The sequence below is a fragment of the Oncorhynchus nerka genome, linkage group LG11, assembly GCF_034236695.1.
Source record: "Oncorhynchus nerka isolate Pitt River linkage group LG11, Oner_Uvic_2.0, whole genome shotgun sequence".
Classification (NCBI taxonomy): Eukaryota; Metazoa; Chordata; class Actinopteri; order Salmoniformes; family Salmonidae; genus Oncorhynchus; species Oncorhynchus nerka.
Window position 1 is genome coordinate 51,379,614 of NC_088406.1, and position 26,825 is coordinate 51,406,438.

Below are 26,825 nucleotides of genomic sequence, written 5' to 3' on the forward strand. Positions count from 1 at the left end.
CAATTTCATTTTCAACTTTATTTATAGTCTTAATTTACCAATCAATAGGGCATTCCCGGGCTAGCAGTTCAACGTAACCAGTTATCACGTCCTCCAATGTTTTTGGATTTGGAATATTGAACGGACGTTTCCTCACATGGTCCAATGGGGAAAAAAATGTAGTTCTAACCACGATGTACTCATCATCAAGTCCTACTCTCCGGTACAAGCAAACGAGGAAAAAGGAAAGGAAAACAGATTAGCGGAGTTCTTCGTTGCTGTAGCTCATACATAACTTCTACTGTGTAACTGGTTCGGTTCTCCAACGCCCACTTTCTTCAACGAGATCCACTGTCACTTTGTGGGGTTCACAAACTCTTAAGAGTTGGGTATGGACTTTCCCAAAAACAGGGGACAACAAATCCTACTTAACATCTACACACAGAGACACCGTGACAGAGAGCCTGTGGTGTAGCTACACCAAACTCACTTCCCCCTTCACTTGCGTTCTCATCAATTGATAAAATTACTCAATAAGGTAAAGCTTTTAACAGCCATTCGTTTTTCTTTTCAGTTTCGTATTTTGTTCACAATTGTTTCGTAAGCACAAAAAACGACTGACATTTGACAAACATGTACCTCAATGACATCAAAGGAAAGAGAAGAAAAACGGCCCGTATTTACTTCCCCACTTTAGTTTGTGCTTTTGCCGTGTCTTTTCAGAACTAGACGGCTAAAGAGACGATGTCTCTCTCTATCTATATTTGCACAGACAGCACGTTGTAACATTATTCCCACAATAACTGGTCCAGGGTCATTCCTTTGTTTATCTCATAATGGGTCATGTTAGGGCAGGGGTGGGAAGAACTTAGCCCTGACCTGTTTTTATGTGTAGACAGTAACCATAGACACAGAGCGATAATGACTCAGCACACTGGGATAACAACAGGATGGTGGATGGATGCCTTGGAGATAGGACCATGGGGAGATTCCCTATGGGGCCATGTGGGAGTAGGCCCAGCTCAGCCAGCCATAGGGACCAATACAACACTACTGCACAGTGGTGAGGTTGAGAGAGTAAGAGACAGAGAGATATACACTGAGTATACAAAACATTAAGAACACCTGCTCTTTCCATGACGTAGACGGAACCAGGTGAATCCGGGCGAAAGCTATTGATGTCACTTGTTAAATCCACTTCAAGTCGGTGTAGATGAAGGGGAGGTGACAGGTTAAAGAAGGATTTTTAAGCATTGAGACAATTGAGACATGGATTGTGTATGTGTGCCATTCGGAGGGTGAATGGGAAAGACAGAAAATGTAAGTGCCTTTGAACGGGGTTTGGTAGTAGGTCCAGGAACACCGGTTTGTGTCAAGAACTGCAACGCCGCTGGATTTTTGAGGTTCAACAGTTTCCTGTGTGTGTCAAGAATTGGTCCACCACCCAAAGGACATCCAGCCAACTTGACATGGAACTGAGGGAAGCATTGGAGTCAACATGGGCCAGCATCCCTGTGGAACGCTTTCGACACCTTGCAGAGTCAACATGGGCCAGCATCCCTGTGGAACGCTTTCGACACCTTGTAGAGTCCATGCCCCGATGTTTGGTATACTCAGTGTATATTTCATTGACAATCCCGATTATTATTATTACATTTTGTTTATGATGTTAATATTGTTAAATATATATCCATTTGCAAAGTAGGCTTGGCAATATGGACATTGAAACGTCATGCCAATAAAGCAATTTGAATTTAAATTGAGATTGAGGTATGGAGAGAGATCTGGAGAGAGGGGAAGAGGTGGAGAGAATGAGAATCAGAGCGCGAGAAAGAAAGAGAGTTCTTGGTGCCTCTGGGTTTTTCCACGCCGTGTTTTTCCACACCGTGTCTCTGTACCAAGGTGTAAACCTCCCCCGAACCTCTTCACAACGCTGCTTTACCATAATCCCATCTCCACAGTTTCAGAGTGACACTGCACTCCTGCTGTGTTACTGGTGCTGCTGGCCCATTTCCCTCTACAGTGGAGCGCGTCTCTGGATCACACAAATTTGCTCCAGGCATCGCGCTGCTGCCTCTCCAGAGTCCCATTGACACCACGGGAGGTTGGGTGGCACCTGAGTTGGGGAGGACGGGCTCGTGGTAATGGCCGGAGCAGAATAGTGGAAAGGTATCAAATACGTCAAAACACATGGTTTCCACCGTTCCGGACATCATTATCAGCCGTCCTCCCCTCAACAGCCTCCTCTTATTGATGCACTTTGGTCCCAATGTCCCTCATATTAGGCCACAGGCAAATGATGAGATCTGTTATCGTTTTGATCTTGTATTATCCACTCCTCTGAAGTCCTTTTGGAATTCGTCTCCTCGCATTGGCCAAGGCAGACCACTGCTGCTGACCTTAATTTCTTTCTGCATGGGACCATATAAGTCTCAGAAAATTACCCGATGCGAGACACAAGATACCAAGGTCCTTTTCAGGCTATGACGCCGACTACTCCATTAACCCATTCTACGTTTGCAGGGAGCATAGAGGGTATTAGCGGGATACATTGGATAGGGGGAGCAACCTGCCCTGTTATAGAAAGCAATGAACCAGACATTATCCCTGACATCCAAAATGGCTTCCCCTTTGAGCCACACATTACCATGCAGGAGCTTGGCTTGCACATAGGGTGAAGGAAACTGGGTTACACGGTAATAGATGGCGGAATTAAGGTCAACTCAAACCTCTCCTTTAGAACAGGGCAGGTACGTCTACGTATTTCTATAAATCCTAGAAACCCTTCAGGCTTTTTCAGCATCACTGGGATTGGTATTTAGAAAGTATGCAGTGGTATGATGGTCTGTATGTGTAATATGTCCATTATCTGGCCTTGCCCCAATCACAATCCTCCCTTGTCTTGGTCTACCACTACTGTTGTGTAATCTGCCTACGGAGACAGCGATTTTTGTACTCATTTATTTTCTGAACCGATTTCTTTGTTTGTCGCAAACACTGATATCTATTAAAATATGCACAACAAAATTCGGAATCTCAAATGGCACACTCGGGTTGATGTTTTTATCTGACTGGGTTGAGATGGCTGAATTACACCTCAGACGGATACAGCATGTGGGATGGGATTCCCTGCACGAACACTGCCAAGAGTGTCTTGTGATGTCACTGACGCCTGGAAAGGTTCAGCACGGGTGATCAAGGGCCTGGAAGTAGATCTCAGAGTAAAAAAATCTGAGAACTCTGTGCAGCCAAGGGTGCTTGATGGAACCTCAGTTCCACTGGCTATTTTCCATTGTGACATCATTAGCTAGAAAGCAGAGAGGGGGGTAACAGTCTGACAACACAACACATTCCAGGGGGGATTGGACAACAGATTCAAGACACCGGTTCACAAAAACACACCTGTTAAACAGAGGAACAGTGAGTCCGGTGGGAGTTAGTTTGTTCTGTTCCTTAGAAAGAGGAAGGACTCACATTTTGCTTCATAACAACCGATAGTCGTAAGTGCAAATGAAAATCAAACAGGAGACAAAAAAAATGATCAAAGGACAAATTACAAACACTTGAATTAGCCCTTGAATTTAAAAAGCGTCCAGAAATAGAGACAAGGTACTACAAGCTGAAAACTAAAAAGAAGATTGATTGAACATGAGCGCAAAGGTCGGCTTGTCTGAAGACTATTCCGTATTAAAAAGACAGAGATGTAGTCTGCTAGCTAGCCTGATCTGTACTGTACTGGGGGGACAATCTCTCTCCGGGACAAGTCTGGGTCAGTGGCTTTCAGACCTCCCTCCATTGTGACAGGGCAGGGGTCAGGGTGTACAGTTGAATTGGCCTAAGGTCTTGATATGTGTTACACCATTTCCTTTCTCCTAAACTCCTTCCCCTGCCCTCCCCTGGTCCCTTTCCCAACCCTGGACCTCTCCTCAGTCCTCACATCGAAAGAATAAATAAGAAATTCTACTCTATTTTACATTTTTTTTACACCTTCTCTAAATTACGCAATTGTCTTTGATCATATATTTTTTTAAGCAGTTTTTTTTTCATTCGGACAACCATGACTGTTTTGTATGAGTATAGTATAGTATTTCCCTCTGCTTCGTTTTTTCTTGGTTTGACAGTCTGCATCTGGGGTACAGAACAACAGCGCCTGGAGGGGAGGGGGAAGAGAGGGAGAGAGACAGGGCTTTTTCTGCCCTGTTCTTTTACATGGTTGAGGCGCATCGCTCGGGCCAGTCATAAATGGGACTGGGCTCCATAAAGGAGGAGAGGAGGTCAGAGAGGAGAGGTGACGTAGGATGGGTCATAGCATAGGCCATAGTGATAGAGAGGCCAAAAGGTCAAAGGTTAGCCAAGGGCCTCTTTGCCGCTCTCCCGCTCCCGCTGACCCTCCCTATTCATCTTCATTTCCGTCAACTGGATGTACCGCAGCACGTTTGTGTCTGTGTCACAAAGAGGGAGGGAGAGGAAGAGCGAGAGAGAGAGAGAGCGAGAGAGAGAAAGAGAGAGAGAGGAGAGCGAGAAAGCGAGAGAGAGAGAGAGAGAGGAGGAAGAGAGAGAGAGAGAGAGAGAGAGAGAGAGAGAGAGAGAGAGAGAAAGCGAGAGAGAGAGAGAGAAAGCGAGAGAGAGAGAGAGAGGAGAGAAAGAGAAGGAGAGCGAGAGAGAGAGAGAAATAGAGGGAGATAATTGTTAGTGTTGCTGCTGGCATTAAGCGACATGAGTAAACCAGATTCTCTCTTTTACTGACAGACTTTACTGACCGGCAGTACTGTCTCAGCCTACCTGAGGGCTCGCGGTGCTTGGCGTCACGCAGGTAGCGCAGGGCACAGTCGTAGTCTCCCAGGTGGTAGCAGGCGATGCCAGCGCGGTACATGGCCTTGAAGTGGTCCCTCTGGTAGCCCAGCACCTTCAGGCAGTACTCCTTCACACGCTCATAGTTCACCAGCTCGGACTGCAACAGGCACGCTGCACAGAAACAGGGATGGGGAGAAAGGAATCAGTCACTTCTGGACTATTGTGCATTCTTTTGAAAAATGTTGCTTGGTTTGCTCTTTTCGTGCCCGTATAGCTTGTCGGCATCGGACTGAATTCAGAGAGAGGGGTAAAACATTATTTTTTTTTTTTAAAGAGTTTGGACAGGTTGGAGAGAGAGAGAGAGAATGCAAGAGAGAGAGAGAGGAGAGAAAGAGAGCGAGCGAGAGAGAGAGAGAGAGAGAGCGAGAGAGAGAGAATGCAAGAGAGAGAGAGAGAGAGAAGAGAGAGAGAGAGAGAGAGAAGAGAGAATGCAAGAGAGAGAGAGAGAGAGAAAGAGAGCGAGCGAGAGAGAGAGAGAGAGAGAGCGAGAGAGAGAGAATGCAAGAGAGAGAGAGAGAGAAAGAGAGCGAGAGAGAGAGAGAGAGAGAGCGAGAGAGAGAGAATGCAAGAGAGAGAGAGAGGAGAGAGAGAGCGAGCGAGAGAGAGAGAGAGAGAGAGCGAGAGAGAGAGAATGCAAGAGAGAGAGAGAGGAGAGAAAGAGAGCGAGCGAGAGAGAGAGAGAGAGAGAGAGCGAGAGAGAGAGAATGCAAGAGAGAGAGAGAGGAGAGAAAGAGAGCGAGCGAGAGAGAGAGAGAGAGAGAGAGCGAGAGAGAGAGAATGCAAGAGAGAGAGAGAGGAGAGAAAGAGAGCGAGCGAGAGAGAGAGAGAGAGAGAGAGAGCTGATGTGCCAGGCCTTTTAAACAGTGTACAATTCAGCTAGCGCGCTACTCCTTCAGGATGACAGGGAGATAAAAATAGCTAGAAACTAGGACGCTGCAAAAATAAATAAAATAATAAACCTGGTCAATGTATTACACATTCAAATAGAGAATATAGCTTATGCTGTTGAGTACATTTAAAAAGAGATAACTGCTGATGAACTGGCCCCGGAAAAAGAGGGGGGAATCTAGCTAACTTTGCACACCTTTAGAGTGAAGGATATTTACTGTGAAGTTTTATTTCATGACAGGGCAGACATGAAGTGGGTAGAGGGGGATGAGATGAGAAAGAGAGAGAGTGTTGAGGGGGATGAGATGAGAAAGAGAGAGAGTTAGGGATAGAGAGAGAGAGGGTTGAGGGGGATGAGATGAGAAAGAGAGAGTTAGGGATAGAGAGAGAGAGGGTTGAGGGGGATGAGATGAGAAAGAGAGAGTTAGGGATAGAGAGAGGGTTGAGGGGGATGAGATGAGAAAGGGAGAGTTAGGGATAGAGAGAGGGTTGAGGGGGATGAGATGAGAAAGGGAGAGTTAGGGATAGAGAGGGTTGAGGGGGATGAGATGAGAAAGGGAGAGAGAGAGAGAGGGTTGAGGGGGATGAGATGAGAAAGAGAGAGTTAGGGATAGAGAGAGAGGGTTGAGGGGGATGAGATGAGAAAGAGAGAGAGTTAGGGATAGAGAGAGAGAGGGTTGAGGGGGATGAGATGAGAAAGAGAGAGAGTTAGGGATAGAGAGAGAGAGAGGGTTGAGATGAGAAGAAAGAGAGAGTTGAAGGTGAGGAGACAGGTTCACAGGGAACAGAAGACAGATACAGGTGATATATGCGGCAGGAGATAGTGATGACACTATTGAGATATGGAAAGGTAGAGTATGAACAATAGCACTTTGGAGACACTGTGTTTCATTGTGGTCATTAATCGTATGGGTGTGTCTTACAGCAGCAACCTTTCACCAGCGAATGTCTGTAACGTCATTAGTACACACACACACACACACACACACACACACACACACACACAGTTATAGTTATACCCTCCCCCGTCATACTGAAGCCTGTGTCAGTACAAGAACATCTCTCCCTCTCTCTCCACCACTTTGTACTAGTCTCCTCTAACCTTTCCCTCTCTACCCCCCCCCCCCTCCCCCCTCCTCCTCACCACCTCCCTCCCTCCCTCCTCTGTCTCTGCCCTTGACACACAGACAGCTCTGTGAATAGCATGAGTCAGGGTCTATTAGCTGGGAGCCAGGGTGAGTCAGGAGCGAGAGACCGGGAGGGAGGGGGACAGGGACGCAGTGGGAGGGGGACGGGGGGGGGGGGAGATGAGAGGGGGAGGGTTACACTGGGAGACTGTATGTGTTCCAGCACTTGTCACCTTCCTGTAACTCAAAGAGGTCTCTGGGAGAGTGTGTGTGTTTGTGCGTGGCGTGCGTGCGTGTTTGTGTCCTGCCAATACGCCAATTGACAACAAGATAGGATAAGGAAATGGAGCCATGTTGATTACATCTAGCTTTGGGTGTCTGACTGCAACACAAATGCATCACTCTAAGAAACGCAAGATCCCATCCAATAGATCTCTACCGGTTTGTGTTCTGAGACTGTCTACAGACTGTCTACAGACTGTCGGTAGAGACCTGCTACACAGTTCATTTCAGTCCTCTCCAGAGTCAACCGACGTCAAGTACTGGGTCGTTCCACGAATGTAGTAGATAGTGTAACTTAGTAAATAACTACACATATTACCGAATTGTAAGATTTCGTCCTAAAGAGCACATGTTCAACTTCATAAAACGCACGTTTTCCCATCTCAAGGGGTTAAATAAAATAGATGAATATAGTAAGTGCCAATGAAGTGCTATTAAAGTTACAGTGTTGACCGTATCATGGTTGAGGTTTTCATCTTAAATCCGCCATAAATCCCCCTGTGACGGGGGAATGAAAGCATGTTCTGTGTAAGAGAGAGAGAGAGGCTATTGAATGAAGAAAGGAAGAGTTTCATCACATTAAAACGAGAGTTCAGTTCACGTCAAAATGGTTGACCTCAAAACGAGGGAGAGAGACGTGAAAGAATCGCTAGTCACACGAAATAAATGATAATGATGGTGAAAACGCTGAGATGTTTGGGGGTTAAGTCTTTATTCATATTAAACATCTGATTTATAAAATGTCCCAGGTGGTCTATATTAAAGGGAACTTCATTTAATATGACAGACATTTCAAATGCAATATTGGTGCACAATTTCTACTTCAAATATAAAAGGGAAGCAAAATGTACACGGGTCGTGGAACGACCCTACCTCTGCTGTTCTACAAAAACCTCTCTACCCCTCCCTCCCTCCCTCCCTCCTCGCTCCCTCCCTCCCTCCCTCCCTCCCTCCCTCCCGCTGTTGATCTACTCTGTTTTTAAACCCACAATGCCTCCAGACATGTATGCCTACACTTTCATGACACTAGACCTTGTTCCTTCGCATGCAATGAGAAGGCGGGTTGGGAGGGACGAGATGGGGGAGCAGAGGGGTTGGCGCACACACACACACACACACACGCACGCACGCGCGTACAAGCACGCGCGCGTAGTTCAAGCGAGTTCAAGTTATTCGAGCCACCAGGGAGCTAAAATAGAAAGCTAGGGGATGGAGAACTCTCACGTTTGATAAGTGGATATGACTCAGCAGATTTGAGATCACAACAGAGGGGCCAAAGGTCAAATTGTTTCCTCAAACTCAGCTGATTTTCTAAACAGTCTTCCTGCCAGCCACATCGGATTCCCTCTGTGTACTCTAGATATGAACCATGTTCGTTTTTCCATCCAGCGCACCCCCCCCTCCGTCTTCCATCCCTCCCGTCCATCCATCATCCTACAGGGGTAAGGGAGCCAGTAGAGTACGGGAAAGCTTTCAGCGGATTCAGTTCCAGCACATAATGGCCTATATAATGGCTAACGCTGTTAGAGTGTTCTCTTTTCTCACAAACACACAAGCTCGTACACACAGACACGTGCACGCGAGTGCCCGGGCACACAGAAATATGTGTCGAAATGTACATGATTAAACAGTGTAAAAACATGGGCCTGAACAAACACGGGTAGAAATATGCATGCACACACACACACACACACACACACACACACACACACACGCATACACACACACACACACACGCACAAAAGCACACACACACTGCACCCTGACCACACCCCACTGAGCCGTTAGACAGATGGATGGGCTGTCAGGGGAAATGCATCGAGGGCTGCATCCGGACACGGTGTGATAATGGTAGCATCAAAATAAACTCTCACTTCAATCCATTGTTATCATCGCCCATCCACTCTTCTAGCTCTCATCAGAGAATAACACAGAGACAGAGAGACAGAGACAGAGAGATAGAGAGAGAGAGGCTATCTAGGGAGAAGCCAGGAAAGAGCTGAGTCTTTAAGTGGTTTGGTGATGACCTTGTGCACATTGAGTTAGTGTCAGTGTCAGTGATCTGAAAACACCCTCTCTCTAAGGATTCTCTCTTTCATATCGCTAAGCACCACACCGGTCTGGAATACTGAGCAGACTCAAAGCAGGAGGAAGAAGAGGAGAAGAAGAAGGGAGGAGAATGATGGTGCGACATACTTGGGAAAATGCTGGAATTTACCAGCTTCTTAAATCTTTTTTGGGAGAAACCTAACAGGTGCAAATGACAGCTTCTGAGTGAAAGTGAGTGTGCGTTTGAGAGAGACAGAGAGAGAGAGAGACAGAGAGATGAAGCGAGCAGTTTATCACATTCTCGGAATCCTCACACTAATGTGCCTGGAGCATTTTGTCTGAAAAACAGAAGACTGCCTTTTATCCCAGAGCGGGGGAGTCAGAGATGGGGAGAATAGATGTCAGAAAGAGAGAGAAGAGATTAAATAGAGAGGACAAAGGAGCCTGATCGAAATAAAAAGATCAGACCACAAAAGAAGGGCGAGAAAAGAGCGAGAAGCATTTAGAGTGTAGGAGGAGAGAGAGAAATAAGCTCTGTTGTGATAAACAACGAGAGGAATACATACGGTGATGGTTAATAGCGATAGGGAGAGATACTCTAGTGTAAATGAAGGAGTAAGGAGGGGCGGAGAAAGAAATGGTGGAGAGACATGTCAAACAGCGTAAAGTATGAGAAAGCTCTGCATCGATCGACTGCCAGCGCTCACTCTTCCTGTCTCTTCCCACTGCCTGATGAGGAGGCCTCTCTCTTTTCTCCTCCCATCTCACTCTGTTTTCCTCGATCCCCTCACACTCTCTGTCTGCCCCCCTCCCTCTCTCTCTCAGGGCCAGCTGTGAGCTGGCTAATTTAAAGCCACCGATGATGGTGGTGATCAGTTTGCTGTCCATCCTTTTATAATTAGTTCACACATCCATTTTCACGCTACCTTAACTGCATCAATCTCGGACTCCATCTATTTGTCATCCCGCCGCTTCCCCATCTCCTCTCCACTGTGTCATCATTGACCTCTGATACTCACTGACCAGAGCGGATATAGTGACCGCTGCCTCCCTTGAATCACTGACACACTGCCTTGACTTTCTCTCTCTCTCTTCTCACATATTTTACACTTGTACAAGCGTGTATTAATACACACGCGTGACTTGGAAATGTGTTTTTCCCACACTCCCTCACACACCCTCCAAGAGTGGGAATAGACATTGCATTTACATCTGAGCCCAGTGGGGGAGTCAATCTTCATCAACGGCAATCCTGGAGCAATTAGGGTTAAGTGCCTTGCTCAAGGGCACATCGGCAGATGTTTCACCTTGTCAGCTCGGGGATTCAAACGGGCAACATTTCACTTAACGAAACACAGCTCCAACCGCTAGGCTACCAGCTGCCTAGAGCTATGAGCCTGCCTCTGAACACGTGATAAAACCCAACTCCACAAGAACACGCTGATGTTTTGGGTATCTGGTATCTGCACGTCAGAAAATGTAGTATGTTGGCAGCCATAAGGATCTAGTACCTAGCTGATACCCAGTATTCATTAGTTTGGATATCTGGTATCTGGAGGTACAAAGGGTGGGTACTCCACTCCAGCCCTCGTAGTCCTACCAGCCCAATCAACACACAACCACACACACACACAGAGAGACAGACACACACACACACACACTAGCCTGCGTGTGTGAAAATACCGCCTGCAGTGCCATCACACTTCAACATGGCTACTCTCTGCATACACAGATTCTCTCCAGGCCCATTAATAATAGCTCCCTTAAGCGCCAGTCTACGGTGAATGTTTGTCTCCGTCATTCAGAAGGACAGGGCAGGGAGCTGCTGCTGCTGCTCGCTGCCTTTAATAGCAGACTGGCTCCAACGAGGTGACACAGCACTGTCCTCCTCTCCGCCCTTCTACTCTTTCTCTTTTTTCTCTTTCTCCTCCTCTCCCTTTTGCACTTGTCTACCTCTCTCTGTCTCCGTCCACTTCTCACCCAGTGTTTTTGTGTCTTTTTCCGTTCTCCATTCAGCGGGTTTCTTTCCCTTATCTGGAAAGAATGTGAAATGTCAGCATAATAGTACATTTACATTTAAGTCATTTAGCAGACGCTCTTATCCAGAGCGACTTACAAATTGGTGCGTTCACCTTAAGACATCCAGTGGAACAGCCACTTTACAATAGTGCATCTAAATCTTTTAAGGGGGGGGGTGAGAAGGATTACTTTATCCTATCCTAGGTATTCCTGAAAGAGGTGGGGTTTCAGGTGTCTCCGGAAGGTGGTGATTGACTCCGCTGTCCTGGCGTCGTGAGGGAGTTTGTTCCACCATTGGGGGGCCAGAGCAGCGAACAGTTTTGACTGGGCTGCGCGGGAACTGTACTTCCTCAGTGGTAGGGAGGCGAGCAGGCCAGAGGTGGATAAACGCAGTGCCCTTGTTTGGGTGTAGGGCCTGATCAGAGCCTGAAGGTACTGAGGTGCCGTTCCCCTCACAGCTCCGTAGGCAAGCACCATGGTCTTGTAGCGGATGCGAGCTTCAACTGGAAGCCAGTGGAGAGAGCGGAGGAGCAGGGTGACGTGAGAGAACTTGGGAAGGTTGAACACCAGACGGGCTGCGGCGTTCTGGATGAGTTGTAGGGGTTTAATGGCACAGGCAGGGAGCCCAGCCAACAGCGAGTTGCAGTAATCCAGACGGGAGATGACAAGTGCCTGGATTAGGACCTGCGCTGCTTCCTGTGTGAGGCAGGGTCGTACTCTGCGGATGTTGTAGAGCATGAACCTACAAGAACGGGCCACCGCCTTGATGTTAGTTGAGAACGACAGGGTGTTGTCCAGGATCACGCCAAGGTTCTTAGCGCTCTGGGAGGAGGACACAATGGAGTTGTCAACCGTGATGGCGAGATCATGGAACGGGCAGTCCTTCCCGGGAGGAAGAGCAGCTCCGTCTTGCCGAGGTTCAGCTTGAGGTGGTGATCCGTCATCCACACTGATATGTCTGCCAGACATGCAGAGATGCGATTCGCCACCTGGTCATCAGAAGGGGGAAAGGAGAAGATTAATTGTGTGTCGTCTGCATAGCAATGATAGGAGAGACCATGTGAGGTTATGACAGAGCCAAGTGACTTGGTGTATAGCGAGAATAGGAGAGGGCCTAGAACAGAGCCCTGGGGGACGCCAGTGGTGAGAGCGCGTGGTGAGGAGACAGATTCTCGCCACGCCACCTGGTAGGAGCGACCTGTCAGGTAGGACGCAATCCAAGCGTGGGCCGCGCCGGAGATGCCCAACTCGGAGAAAGTAGAGAGAATGATTTATTTCAGCTTTTATTTCTTTCATCACATTCCCACAAAGCTTCCCACAATAAGTTGGGTGAATTTTGGACCATTCCTCTTGACAGAGCTGGTGTAACTGAGTCAGGTTTGTAGGCCTCCTTGCTCGCACACGCTTTTTCAGTTCTGCCCACACATTTTCTATAGGATTGAGGTCAGGGATTTGTGATGGCCACTCCAAAACCTTGACTTTGTTGTCCTTAGTCCATATTGACACAACTTTGGAAGTATGCTTGGGGTCATTGTCCATTTGGAAAACCCATTTGCGACCAAGCTTCAACTTCCTGACTTGATATCTTGAGATGTTGCTTCAATATATCCATGTAATTTTCCTTCCTCATAACGCCATCTATTTTGCGAGGTGCACCCCCACAACATGATGGTCATTATGGCCAAACAGTTCTATTTTTGTTTCATCAGACCAGAGAACATTTCTCCGAAAAGTACGATATTTGTCCTCATGTGCAGTTGCAACCCGTAGTCTGGCATTTCTATGGCGGTTTTGGAGCAGTGGCTTCTTCCTTGCTGAGCGGCCTATCAGGTTATGTCGATATAGGCCTCGTTTTACTGTGGATATAGATACTTTTGTACCTGTTTCCTCCAGCATCTTCACAAGGTCCTTTGCTGTTGTTCTGGGATTGATTTGCACCAAAGTATGTTCATCTCTAGGAGACAGAATGCGTCTTCTTCCTGAGCGGTATGACGGCTGCATGGTCCCATGGTGTTTATACTTGCGTACTATTGTTTGTACAGATGAACGTGGTACCTTCAGGCGTTTGGAAATTGCTCCCGACGATGAGGTCTTCTGAGGTCTGAGGTCTTGGCTGATTTCTTTTGATTTTCCCATGATGTCAAGCAAAGAGGCACTGAGTTTGAAGGTAGGCCTTGAAATACATCCACAGGTACACCTCCAATTGACTCAAATGATGTCAATTAGCCTATCAGAAGCTTCTAAAGCCATGACAGCATTTTCTGGAATTTTCCAAGCTGTTTAAAGGCACAGTCAACTTAGTGTATGTAAACTTCTGACCCACTGGAATTGTGATACAGTGAATTATAAGTGAAATAATCTGTCTGTAAACAATTGTTGAAAAATTACTTTTGTCATGCACAAAGTAGATGTCCTAACCGACTTGCCAAAACTATAATTAGCTAAAACTTCTTGGTGACAGGGGGCAGTATTTTCACGTCCGGATTAAATGCATGCCCAAATTCAACTGCCTGCTACTCATCCCCAGAAGATAAGATATGCATATTATTAGTAGATGATTTGGATAGAAAACACTCTGAAGTTTCTAAAACTGTTTGAATCATGTCTGTGAGTATAACAGAACTTATTTCGCAGGCGAAACCCCGAGGACAAACCATTCAGACTTTTCTTTTTGAGGTCACTCTCTTTTCAACAGTCTTTAGAAATTGGTTGAGGTTATTCCTTTGTGTAATGAAGAAGTACGGCCATATTGAACGAGGGTCACTTGAAGTGTACTGTTAGATAGAGGAGCGTGACCAGAAAGCATGCTTCAGTTTGTTTTCCTCCTGTATTAAACACAGATCATCCCGTCTTCAATTTTATCGATTATTTACGTTAAAAAATACCTAAAGTTGTATTACAAAAGTAGTTTGAAATGTTTTGGCAAAGTTTACAGGTAATCTTTGAGATATTTTGTAGTCACGTTGCTCAAGTTGGAACCGGTGTTTTTCTGGATCAAACGCGCCAAATAAATGGACATTTTGGATATATATTGACGGAATTAATCGAACAAAAGGACCATTTGTGATATTTATGGGACATATTGGAGTGCCAACAAAAGAAGCTCGTCAAAGGTAAGGCATGAATTATATTTTTATTTCTGTGTTTTTTGTCGCGCCTGCAGGGTTGAAATATGCTTTCTCTCTTTTGTTTACGGAGGTGCTATCCTCAGATAATAGCATCGTTTGCTTTCGCCGAAAAGCCTTTTTGAAATCTGATATGTTGGCTGGATTCACAACACGTGTAGCTTTAATTTGGTATCTTACATGTGTGATTTAATGAAAGTTTGATTTTTATAGTAATTTATATTGAATTTGGCGCTCTGCATTTTCTAGCGTCCCACATATCCCAGAGAGGTTTAACAAGACATTTGTGGAATGGTTGAAAAACAAGTTTTAATGACTCCAACCTAAGTGTATGTAAACTTCCGACTTCAACTGTGTATATATTACCTATGAAGTTGATCACATTGATATTTCTTCACTTGCAAGCATTAATTCAAACCCCCGTCAGATGTAATCCCCAACATCCCTGTCAAGGTTTCAGGGAGAATTTCAACATGAAAAAAAAACTCAATTAATTTATTATAGTCCTGAATGCTCATTGATTGATAGGACTGAGGGGCATCATTTACATCCCCTGGTCCAGTTATACCAATGAGCTTCCTGGGTTGCTGTGTCCCTGCAGTAGTGAGACAAATGCAGACCCATATCGTCATTAGAACACACACATCATCACTTATCATTAGACCCTCTTGTTGCTCGCCTGAGTGGTTCAATATGAGCCTCTGTGCATGTGTATGCCTCGGTGACATCCACAGCACCCTCGGAGGCTTCCATGCGTCTATGGAGTGCTGAAGACGAAACTGCCAAACGAGCAGAGAAACCATTTTTTTCCTCCACGCCTCTCTAATTGCCATCCCCGGACGGCGCCACAGCGCTTCTCTCTTGCCACTCTCCCTCCCTCCCCTAACGCCCCAAACCTCAACCACTGCATTGCTACATCACCCATAATAGTAGCGGATTCAATTCATAGCTCATCTATTGAAATATTCATATGATTGAAATAGCTATCCTTGTAATGACTTCATCGACAGTAAGATGACCTCAGCATGCCCAATGTGAATTAGTGCTCTCAGATGTAGGGGCTGTGGTGGTCCTGACATTTTGTCAGCCGATTATCATGCAAAAGCCTGCCGGTCTCGCGATAATTGACGTTAATTTAACATAAACACGTTTAGCATCTCCAGGGCTCCATTGCATACAAGCCTCATTTACAAGTCGTTGATGCGCTGATCTACTTTTTAAAAAGTCTAATAAATCAATTGAATATACACCATCACAATAAATCCATTCTTTATTGTATTCCAGAAGAACAGAAGATGAGTTGGCCTACTGTGTGTTATCTGGCTACGCGCCATGCCATAGGATGTAGGCTTGTTCATTTAGCAGACAAGATATGCTAATAAGTCCCGTGACATTATTTTTTTATATTATATGGTTTTATAGTAAGAAGAATATAACTGAACTTGGCTGAATAAAATAGAACGTTTATATTCCTATTCCGGAGCAAGTGTGCCTATGAAGTGGCTACGTTGAGCGTAAAAGTGATCATTTTAAACAGGGACTATACAATACATTTAGAGTTATTTGGCAACTTAAGTTGTGAATGATGCAAACCTTATAACATCTTTCAAATCAAAACATATATGGGCTGCATGATGCGACTACAGGCTGTTGATGATTTGAGAAGGTCGCAAAAAAAGAAGAAAACGTGCGCTCTGTTCTTTGCCTCAGGCGGCGCACGCTGTTCTCCCAAGTGATCATATTTTCACCCATCAGACGACTCTCAATTGAATCTTGTCTTTACTAATATGTCAAATTAGTGTCGATTTAGAATGTCTCATTATCGAATGGGCAGGAACAGGGGTAGGGGGGAAAAGACGTCATCTGTACGCACTCGAAAAGCGAATGGAGGCCACTTTCCCGCAGGTTAGTTTTTCAGTCATGGCAGCATAGGCTTCTCCAGTCATTTCACTCGACACATCAACCACTCTTTGAGGAACATGCAGCCTCTCGCTACGCGACTGGGGGTATTCCTCCCAAACTCTGCCATGGGCTCTACAACCCTGTTCCTGCAGCGACCCAGCGCTTAATTTGGGAAACCAAGTGAAATCTGTTCGCGAAAATCGATAGTAAAAAAAAAAATCACAACAAAACATATTTCATTAAACTGTTGACAGCCCCTCTCTATGGCACTGCAGAAAGCAATGAAGGTGAGAGCGGAGGAGATGGCAACGCGCAGTGGTGAGATATTCTGTAGCTAAAAAAAAAGTAAAGTAATCCTTCTCACCCCCCCCCCCCCCCCTTAAAAGATTTAGATGCACTATTGTAAAGTGGCTGTTCCACTGGATGTCATAAGGTGAACGCACCAATTTGTAAGTCGCTCTGGATAAGAGCGTCTGCTAAATGACTTAAATGTAATGTAAATGTAAAGGTAATGTGTCAGCATATTAATTACGAAAATATAAGAAATTCCCTATTACTAGGCTATTCAAAATCAAATAGAACTTCAATATAGTTTTAGGCTAATTTGTTGAATTTTGGAGTATTGGCTAGAACAATTATGTACCAAAGACATTTTAAATTATGTTTTTTAAATGTTTTTCTGCCATGAGTAATATTCGGTAGGCTATGTGTTATTTAACGCACAATCATTATTTTAATTCAGGGTTATTTTCATCTTGGGCTCATATATAGTCCTACGCAAAAGTAGGGCTGCGGTGGTCACGAAACTTCATCAGCTGGTGATTGTCAAGCAAATAACTGCCGGTCTCATGGTAATTGACCGTTAATTAACATAAACACATTTCGCGTCTCCGGGCTTATACACAAACCATTTTAAGAAGTCTAATTATAAACCATGGAATATAGCATACACCTTCACAAAAAAAAACATGATTTATTTTAGACAGGTCTTAAAGAAGCATGATATGAAGAAAATGTAGCCTACTTCCGAAGACAAGAATAGCATACAGAGTGGTCCTTATGTTAGGTCCAGATGTGGCTATTGCCAAATGGCTGTGGGCTACACTAGTTCATTTTGCAGACAATGTTTGCTTATAATTCCGTGGCATTATTTTATAGTATGAAGAATAAAATTGAACAAAGCTCAATAAAATATATGATATTTTCTCCAAATGATTTGAGGGAGTGCGCACATGCGTCTAGTCTGTATTGAGTGAATAATAAAGAAATAGGGACTCCTATATGCTTCATTTAGAGTTGTTGATTTAACTTTAGTTGTTCTACAAACGTTGGGATATATGCTTTGATTTTTTTAATACATTGTAAGGCTACATGATTAGACTCTAGTGATGATTTGAAAAAAGTCACTTGAAAGGGATGAGCTCTGCTTTGTTTTTTGGGCGCAGGCTGTACAGTCGCCAATAGTCTATCATTCACAATTTGACAATCATTTGATAATGGCTCGAATTTCACGCAGCATCCCCTTTGTGACCGCAATGCACCCTAAAGAAATCCAGGCCTTTTGTGGCCCGGATGCTACGTTGTGCCCTTCTCCTCGAGTGTGCTACGCAATTCGAAGCATCTCTCACTCGCACCGCTCTTCGTCACGTGATCGAGTCTCTCTCACAGGCTACAAGTTAAGACAGACACATCCGGGACAGAACTGCTCGCATCCTTATCCAATTCCGAGGTGCGTATTGAAGATATTGGATGAACTGTCCATATTTACTTTTCGTCAGCCAACAAGATGAGTAGGCCTAACGAAAAGCAAAAGCACTAGCCTATGTCAATCTACTATCCCTCATAGTACAAACGTCCCTATTCTATTCTGTGCAATAAATAAATATTCCAAACAGTCTGGGACAGTTGTGGGATGTGATAGATCCCAAATGAATACAACGCTAGTTTAAAAAAAAATGCAATGTGGCTGACACAACAGATCAGAACGTTTAGCTTAAAATGTTGATAAACTATTAGGTTATTTCTTCACATTATAAGCACAGAAATGCGCACATGGTAGTAGACTATAAGCATGAATGTTCCATTAGCAGAAAACACCATTATCAAAAGTGACCAAAAATTAAATTATGCATGTAATACTTTTATTATGAAGGTGCATTTTTATGGTGAAAATTAACTTCCCCAAACTTGAAACTCATGCGCTGCTTATATATGCCAGTTAGGCTCTACACCCCTTGTAAAGTGGATTAATGTGCTTAATTTTAAGAAGTTATTTGGCCACTTTAGTTGTGATACAAACCTTATTAAAACATATAGGCCTACGGGCTAGGCCACATGAGGTGTGTGACTATGAATCGAACAAGTCACAAAAAAAGGCATTGTTTCTTATGCTGGGCATCATTCACAAGTGATAAGATATAATTCACAAGTGATAGGCTTATATTGTCCCCAATCAGACTATTCTTCATTTAATCGTGTCTGAATTTAGAATGGACCATTAACATGCACCTGTATTGAAACAGGGGCAGCGGGAAAAATACATGTCATCTATGCACTTAAATAGTGCTTGGAGGACGCTTTTCCCGTGGTTTATTTTCATGGCAGCCAGCTAGGCTATACTCCTGATCTAAATATAAGCAATGTGCTTAATATTAGGAAGGTTGAGAAATACATTTAGTAGGCCTAGCCAAAAAAGAAAACTGATGGGATCCTCCTCTTCTTAATAGAGGCCAACACTCTGTTTTCTCCCGCAATTGCATAGCCTATAGAAATGTCGCACAACATGAGCTGATGGGCTCTCATTAACGGTTTGATTAGATTTTCGAATACATTTGCATCGATGTCAGAGAGATTGGAGGGACAAAAGAGTGCTGAGTACCAGGCAGTTAGCAAGTTTGTTAGGCTGCTAATGACCAGCAGCAGCATCAGAGCTTGGAGAAGCCTAATTACGTGACTAAACGGTCATGTGGAATTTGACTGCCTTCACGACTCGTGACCACCGGCGTGGTGGTAATACGGTCACCGCAACAGCCCTAGGCATAAGCTATAATACGCATATGGGATGTTTTGAAATAATCAGAAAGCGCTGTCCATTTCGTTGCGTTATAGGCTTTGAAACAACATCTCCAATGACCATGTTTTCCACTCAGTTTCATCCCATTGAACTGTTTTCTTCAAACTGATCATCACAGTGAGGGTGAGTTATTAAAGGCACATACTGTTTCGACGATAAGTGTTTGATGTGATTTTTGATAGCATTGCATTGATAAACAAAACAAAAATATGTCAGAGTGGTTAGAGGGACAATAGTACCCTGAGTACCAGGCCATTAGTGACCTGATGATAGTTGGATACTAACAACGCATGTCCAGAGAGCATAAGAGGAGATTACCTTGACTCACATGGAATTTTACTGAGGTTATGACTCATGGCTGCCAGTGTGGCGGTAATACGGTCACTGCCCTACTCATATGACTTTACTGTGCATCAGTGCCATGCCCATCGCCCATTTCTCCATTTGCATGTGGTTACAAGCAGTGTTTGTGTGTGTGTGTGTTGAAGTGTTGTTGTGTTCTCCAGACAGAGGGGACTATGTTGTATGTCTGGGTCCCTTGTGTGGTACTGTGATGTTGTTGTGGCCTTCAGCAAGCAAATTAACTGGACATCAGTGTGCAGCAGAAAGAGAGAGAGAAGGATGACCTGGCAAGGTGGATGATGTCACTGAGGACAGACAGACAGACGCTAACTTTTGCCGTTAGCGCAGAAGATTGCGGCCCTCCCCCAACCCGGATGACACTTGGCCAATTGTGCGCCGCCCTTTCGGACTCCCGATCACAGCCGGTTGTGACACAGCTCCGGGCTCGTACCCGGGTCTGTAGTGACGCCTCTAGCACTGTAGTGACGCCCTTAGACCGCTGCGTCACTCCCCCCCTCCCCCAAGAGTTGATCCACTGTTGTATGAATGAATAAGTAAGGAACTTCAAAAACAGATCCGCTCTGGAGGCCCATGCGCCTGGCATCCATGTCGAAACATTTTTAAACGTAATAAATCCTTTTGAGAGTAACCCTCCAAAAAGTAATTCCTTCATAAACATTTTTCATTTCCATATGTTCTAGGAAGCTAAGTGTTTGTTTCTTGGGCTCCAGAAATGTGACTGAAAAAGGGCCCCTGGTCTTGAAAAAGCTCAAATTCAACTGATTGAAAGTACAAGGGGGGCATTGGTGAAATATGTCGTGGTCAAGGCTAGGACAGCGCCAGTGCAATGAGTGGAGCGTACTCAGGTGTTCAAATGCTCATATCAGACGAGAGGCTAAAATATAGAAATTAAACATGGTCCTATGTTTCATGAGCTGAAATAAAAGGTCCCAGAAATGTTCCATACGCACAAAAACCTAATTTATCTAAAAAATGAAAAAACATCCATCCACCTGACAGATGTGGCATATCAAGAAGCTGATTAAACAGAATGATCATTACACACACAGGTGCACCTCGTGCTGGGGACAATAAAAGGCCACTCTAAAATGTGCAGTAAGGAACGCACAAAATGAACTGGACATCATCAGATCATCACACAACACAATGCCACAGATGTCTCAAGTTTTGAGAGAGCGTGCAATTGGCATGCATGCTGCTGGAATGTCCAACCAAAGCTGTTACCAGATCATTTCATGTTCATTTCTCTACCACAAACAGCCTCCAACGTCATATTAGAGAATTTGGTAGTACGTCCGACTGGCCTCACGGTTATGGTACGGGCAAGGAATAAGCTACGGACAATGAACCCAATTGCATTTTATCGATGGCAATTTGAATGCACAGAGATACCGTGACAAAATCCTGAGGCCCATTGTCATGCCATTCATCCGCCGCCATCATCTCATGTTTCAGCATGACAATGCACAGCCCCAGGTCACAAGGAACTGTACAGAATTCCTGGAAGCTGAAAATGTCCCAGTTCTTCCATGATCTGCATACTCACCAGACATGTCACCCATTGAGAATGTTTGGGATGCTCTGGATCGGCGTGCACGGGAGCGTGTTCCAGTTCCCATCAATATCCAGCAACTTCACATAGCCGTTAGAGGAGTGGGACAATCAACAGCCTAATCAACTATACAGGAGATGTCGCCCTGCATGAGGTAAATGGTGGTCCCACCAGATACGGACTAGTTTTCTGATCCTTGCCAGTTCGTTTTTTTTAAGGTATATGTGACCAACAGATGCATATCTGTATTCCAAGTCATGTGTAATCCATAGGTTAGGGCAGGGGTGGGCAAACTTTTTGACTCGCGGGCCACAATGGGTTCTAAAATTTGACAGAGGGGCCGGGCCAGGAGCATTTGGAGGGAGTGTTTGGGCCGGATATACTAAAGCATTAAATGTAGTGTGTGCAAACCTCATAGCACAGTAAGAACACTACAACCCAATTTATTAACTGTCTTTCAAATGTGAAAAATAGCCCTTATCAGTTAATAAATTTGTCTCAAGGAATATGCAAGATATGGCATTTACATACTATTTCGCAGATACTGGGAGGGGAAAATGTAAATAGATTAAAATAACATACGCACTGTGATTTATCAAGATTGCGTCTGTTTTTAATAAGTTTCAATCGAAGGTGCAAAGTTAAAGAAATCAACATTTATTGAAAAATGGAATCACTTTCAACATTCAAAACATATTATTACACAACGAAATACTCAAGCGCAATAATATCTACTTGTGTTAAACTCCGCAAAATCATGGATGGATTGTCCTGACCGCACGCTCTACAAACTCGCCACGGACGCCCTCGCCTTCACGCGCAAACAGTACACGTGTATCGTTGCCAAGCACACAGACATAGGCTGTATTAAATATCCTACCTGCAGCTGAAAATTTAAATTTAAATTAAGAGCGATGTGTGCGGCGTGTTAATTAAGCTACTGTACCGCTGCTGTGCGTAAATGCGCATTGCTCTTAATTAAAAGACGCACTTCCAAACTTTCCATATGCATTTTTCATAACACAGCAGAAAAACTCACCATTTCAGTGGGAACAGTGTTGTTGGTCTCCCTTTTTTGCCAGTGCATCAAAGTCTGGAGTTAGTTTTGTTGTGGCAATTCTCAGGACAGATCTGAGGTGTTGGTCAGTTAACTTGGATCTGTGATGGGCTTTGTTGATTTTCATGACGCTAAACGTCTGCTCACACACGTAGGTCGAGCCAAACAACACCAGCATCTTCTGCGCCGTCCTCCGGAGGTTTGGAAACGCGGTCTCGTTAAGTGAAGCGTAAAAGTCATTCAGTTTAAGAGACTTGAACTTCTCCTTTGAGACGGAGTCAGACTGAAGATCGATCAGTTCCAATTGCAGCTCCTGCGGTGCTGATTCGGGGTCTTGTGACAGGGGACAGGACACCAGTTGAAGTGACTTGTCAATTTTTTCAAAATCACAGAACCGACGGCAAAATTCTCTGTGCAGATCGTCCAGTGATTTGCAGTATTTCTTCGCATTTCGGGCGGCCTCTTTCTGCACGGCTAGTGTGGGGAAATGTGCGAAAGATTTGTTTGACATTTGCCTGGAGAATAAAACCAGCTTGGATTTGAAGGCTCTCACATTTGTGTACATGTCGTGCGCAAACTGATCTTTCCCCTGTAGCTTCACGTTCAGCTCATTCATGTGTGAAAATATGTCCACAGCAAACGCAAAGTCACAAAGCCAGTTTGTGTCGCTCAGCTCGAGGAATTCTTCGGATTTCCCCATTAAATAAAAAAATGAGCGAATCTCGTCTTTGAGCTCCCAGACTCGTTGAAACACTTTCCCCAAACTTAACCAGCGGACGCGAGAGTGGTAAATTAGGTCCTGGTGATCCGCATTAGTTTCTTCCAGGAACGTAATGAACTGACAATGATTAAGTCCCCTTGCTCGTATGAAGTTAACAAGTTTTACAACTGGATCCACAACGTGATTAAGCTGCAATACAGACTTACACAGAGACTCCTGATGAATGATGCAGTGAAGTAAAATAACATCCTGGTCAGGGTTTTCTTCTTTCACTTTATCCTGGATTCTTTTCAGCAGCCCGATGTTTTTTCCAGTTAAATTTGGCGATCCATCCGTGGTGACATTGGCAAGTTTACTCCAAGGTAGCTTCATTCTCTCGATGACAGCAGACACCTGTTCATATAAGTCCTCTCCTCGCGTTTTCCCTTTCAGTGATTCCATGCTCAAAAGCTCCTCCGTTATCTCAAAACTGTCGTTAATCCCTCGGATAAAAATTAGGAGCTGAGCAGTGTCTTTTATGTCGTTACTTTCATCCAGTGCTAGTGAATATAACTTAAAGGACTCCGCCTTTTTGTTTAACTCGCTGACTATATCTTCGTCAATCAGTTCCACGCAGCGAGTCACTGTCCTGCGTGCTAAACTGATTTTTTCAAACTTGGCTTTGCTCTCCGGACACAAGAGACCTGCTGTCTCTACCATGCACTCTTTCAAAAACTCGCCTTCGGAGAAAGGCTTGCTAGCCTTTGCTAATTTGAATGCCAGCAAATAACTTGCCTTGGTACTTGACTCTTGAATTGCAGTTTGTCGGTGAAAAAAGTTCTGTTGACTCTGTAAATTAGCTGCCAACCTCTGAGCAGTAGCCGCCCGTTCTTGTGTTGACTGCTTGCTAGCATAGTTTGCATGCTTCGTGGCAAAGTGACGGCTGATATTGTACTCTTTGAAAACCGCAACAGCTTCTTGGCATATCAGACATACAGCCGTTGATCGGACTTCAGTGAAGAAGTATTTTGTTGTCCACTCCTTATTAAACACTCGGCATTCGCTGTCCACTTTCCTTCTCTTTGGTCCGCTCATTTTCACAGAAGGGCTTAATGGTGACGTGAAACGAAGTGAAAATTAAAGTGAAATAAAGAGAAATACGCGCCACTCCAACAACGGTCAATGTGTTTTGAGTGCGCCATCTATTGGGGAAACGTGGGCATTGCAGGGAAAGGGGAAAAAAGGAGGTTTTTACTATAATTTGGACAAGTTCGGCGGGCCGGATTAAAAAGCCTAACGGGCCGTATGTGGCCCGCGGGCCGTAGTTTGCCCATGTCTGGGTTAGGGCCTAATGCATTTATCTAAATTGACTGATTTCCTTATATGAACTGTAATAGTAAAATTGTTGCAGTTTGAGTTTATATTTTTGTTCAGTGTACATTTCCGGACACCGGGACCTTGACCTTCATTTTTTGTCCGTCCAATGGCCTTGCTTATTTGTGCCAAATATATGATCGAAGAATGTGGAGATAAATATTATATTATTCATCTGAGAAATTTGTTTCCGGTCACTAATGATTCAATATTTCAGTGGGCACAGATGTCAGTTCATCGTTTAGGTTTGATTTACATTTGGTTGAGTTGTCAACTAACGTGAATCCAACAAAACATGTCACCATGTCATTGAATTTAGGTAAAAAGTTGGGTGAAGCAAATATGAAATTCCCTTACATTGATGCCTTTTTTCAAATCCAATCAGTTTCCCAGGTTGATTCAACGTCATCACATTGACTTTGTTTGGTTGAAATGATGTGGAAACAACATTGATTCAACCAGTTGTTGCTCAGTGGCTAGGCCATATAATTTCACATATGAAAGCCAATCATCATAAAAAATACTTGAGTAGACGCTAAGATAAAATAAAAATACAAATCTCAGAAATGGCCATTTAGGCTGCTGTAATATTGACAAAAGGTCAAGGTCATTGTGACTGAACATATTCAGTAGGTTCCATATAGACTGAGTACACCAAACATAAAGGAACACCTTCCTAATATTGAGTTGCAACCCACTTTTGCCCTCAGAACAACCTCAGGTCGAAATCGTTCCACAGGGATGCTGGCCCATGTTGACTTCAATGCTTCCCACAGTTGTGTCAAGTTGGCTGGATGTCCGTTGGGTGGTAGACCATTCTTAAAACACACGGGAAACTGTTTAGTGTGGAAAAACCCAGCAGCATTGCAGTTCTTGACACAAACCGGTGCGCCTGGCACCTACAGTACCAGTCAAAAGTTGTGGACACACCTACTCATTCAACAGTTTTCCTTTATTTTTACGATTTTCTACATTGTAGAATAGTGAAGACGTCAAAATTGTGAAATAACACATATGAAATCTTGCAGCAACCAAAAAAAAGTGTTAAACAAATCAAATTGTATCTTCTAAGACACCCTTTGCCTTGATGACCACTTTGGACACTCTTGGCATTCTCTCAACCAGCTTCAGCTGGAATGCTTTTCCAACCGTCTTGAAAGAGTTCCAACATACAGTATGCTGAGCACTTGTTGGCTGCTTTTCCTTCACTCTGTGGTCCAACTCATCCCAAACCATCTCAATTGGGTTGAGGTCGGGTAATTGTGGAGGTCAGGTCATCTGATGCAGCACTCCTTCACTCTCCTTCTTGGTCAAATAGTCCGTACACAGCCTGGAGGTATGTTGGGTCATTGTACTGTTGAAAAACAAATGATAGTCCTACTAAGTGCAAACCAGATGGGATGGCGTATCACTGCTAAATGCTGTGGTAACCATGCTGCACATGCGGAGATCATCCGTTCACCTACTCTGCGTCTCGCAAAGACACGCCGGTTGGAACCAAAAATCTCCAATTTGGACTCATCAGACCAAAAGGACAGATTTCCACCGGTCTAATGTCCATTGCTCATGTTTCTTGGCCCAAGCAAGTTTGTTCTTCTTATTGGTGTCCTTTAGTAGTGGTTTCTTTGCAGCAATTCGACCATGAAGGCCTGATTCACACAGTCTCCTCTGAACAGTTGATGTTGAGATGTGTCTCTTACTTGAAGTCTGTGAAGCAATTATTTGGGCTACAATTTCTGAGGCTGGTAACTCTAATTAACTTATCCTCTGCAGCAGAGGTAACTCTGGGTCTTCCGTTCCTGTGGCGGTCCTCATGAGAGCCAGATTCCTCATAGCGCTTAATGGTTTTTGCGACTGCACGTGGAGAAACTTTCAAAGTTTTTGAAATTTTCCAGATTGACTGACCTTCATGTCTTAAAGTAATGGTGGACTGTCATTGCTCTTTGCTTATTTGAGCTGTTCTTGCCATTATATGGACTTGGTCTTTTACCATATAGGGCTATCTTCTGTATCCAACCCTACCTTGTCACAACACAACTGATTGGCTCATACGCAATAAGGAAAGAAATTCCGCAAATTAACTTTTAACAATGCACACCTGTTAATTGATATGCATTCCAGGTGACTACCTCATGAAGCTGGTTGAGAGAATGCCAAGAATGTGCAAAGTTGTCATCAAGGCCTAGGGTGGCTACTTTGAAGAATCTCAAATATAAAATATATATTTTTTGGTTATTACATGATTCCATATGTGTTGTTTCATAGTTTTGATGTCATCACTATTATTCTACAATGTAGAAAATAGTACAAAAATTAAGAAAAACCCTGGAATGAGTAGGTGTCCAAACTTTTGACTGGTACTTTCAAACCCCATTGAAAGGCACATAACTTTTTTGTCTTGCCCATTCACCCTCTGAATGACACACATACACAATCCATGTCTCAATTGTCTCAAGGTTTAAAAATCCTTCTTTAACCTGT

The 26,825-nt window shown here is 44.2% G+C and overlaps 1 protein-coding gene across 1 annotated transcript in view; it reads right to left on the minus strand.

Annotated features, from left to right (window-relative positions):
- The window catches only part of LOC135573996 (tetratricopeptide repeat protein 9B-like), a 39,697-nt gene continuing 12,872 nt past the window's right edge, over positions 1-26,825 (minus strand). Inside the window, exons 2-3 of the mRNA XM_065024635.1 lie at positions 4,762-4,944; positions 1-4,421 (exon numbers count right to left, since the gene is read on the minus strand). Of these exons, the coding sequence (XP_064880707.1) occupies positions 4,327-4,421; positions 4,762-4,944 (278 nt within the window). The 3' untranslated portion in view covers positions 1-4,326. The remainder of the gene's footprint in view (positions 4,422-4,761; positions 4,945-26,825) is intronic.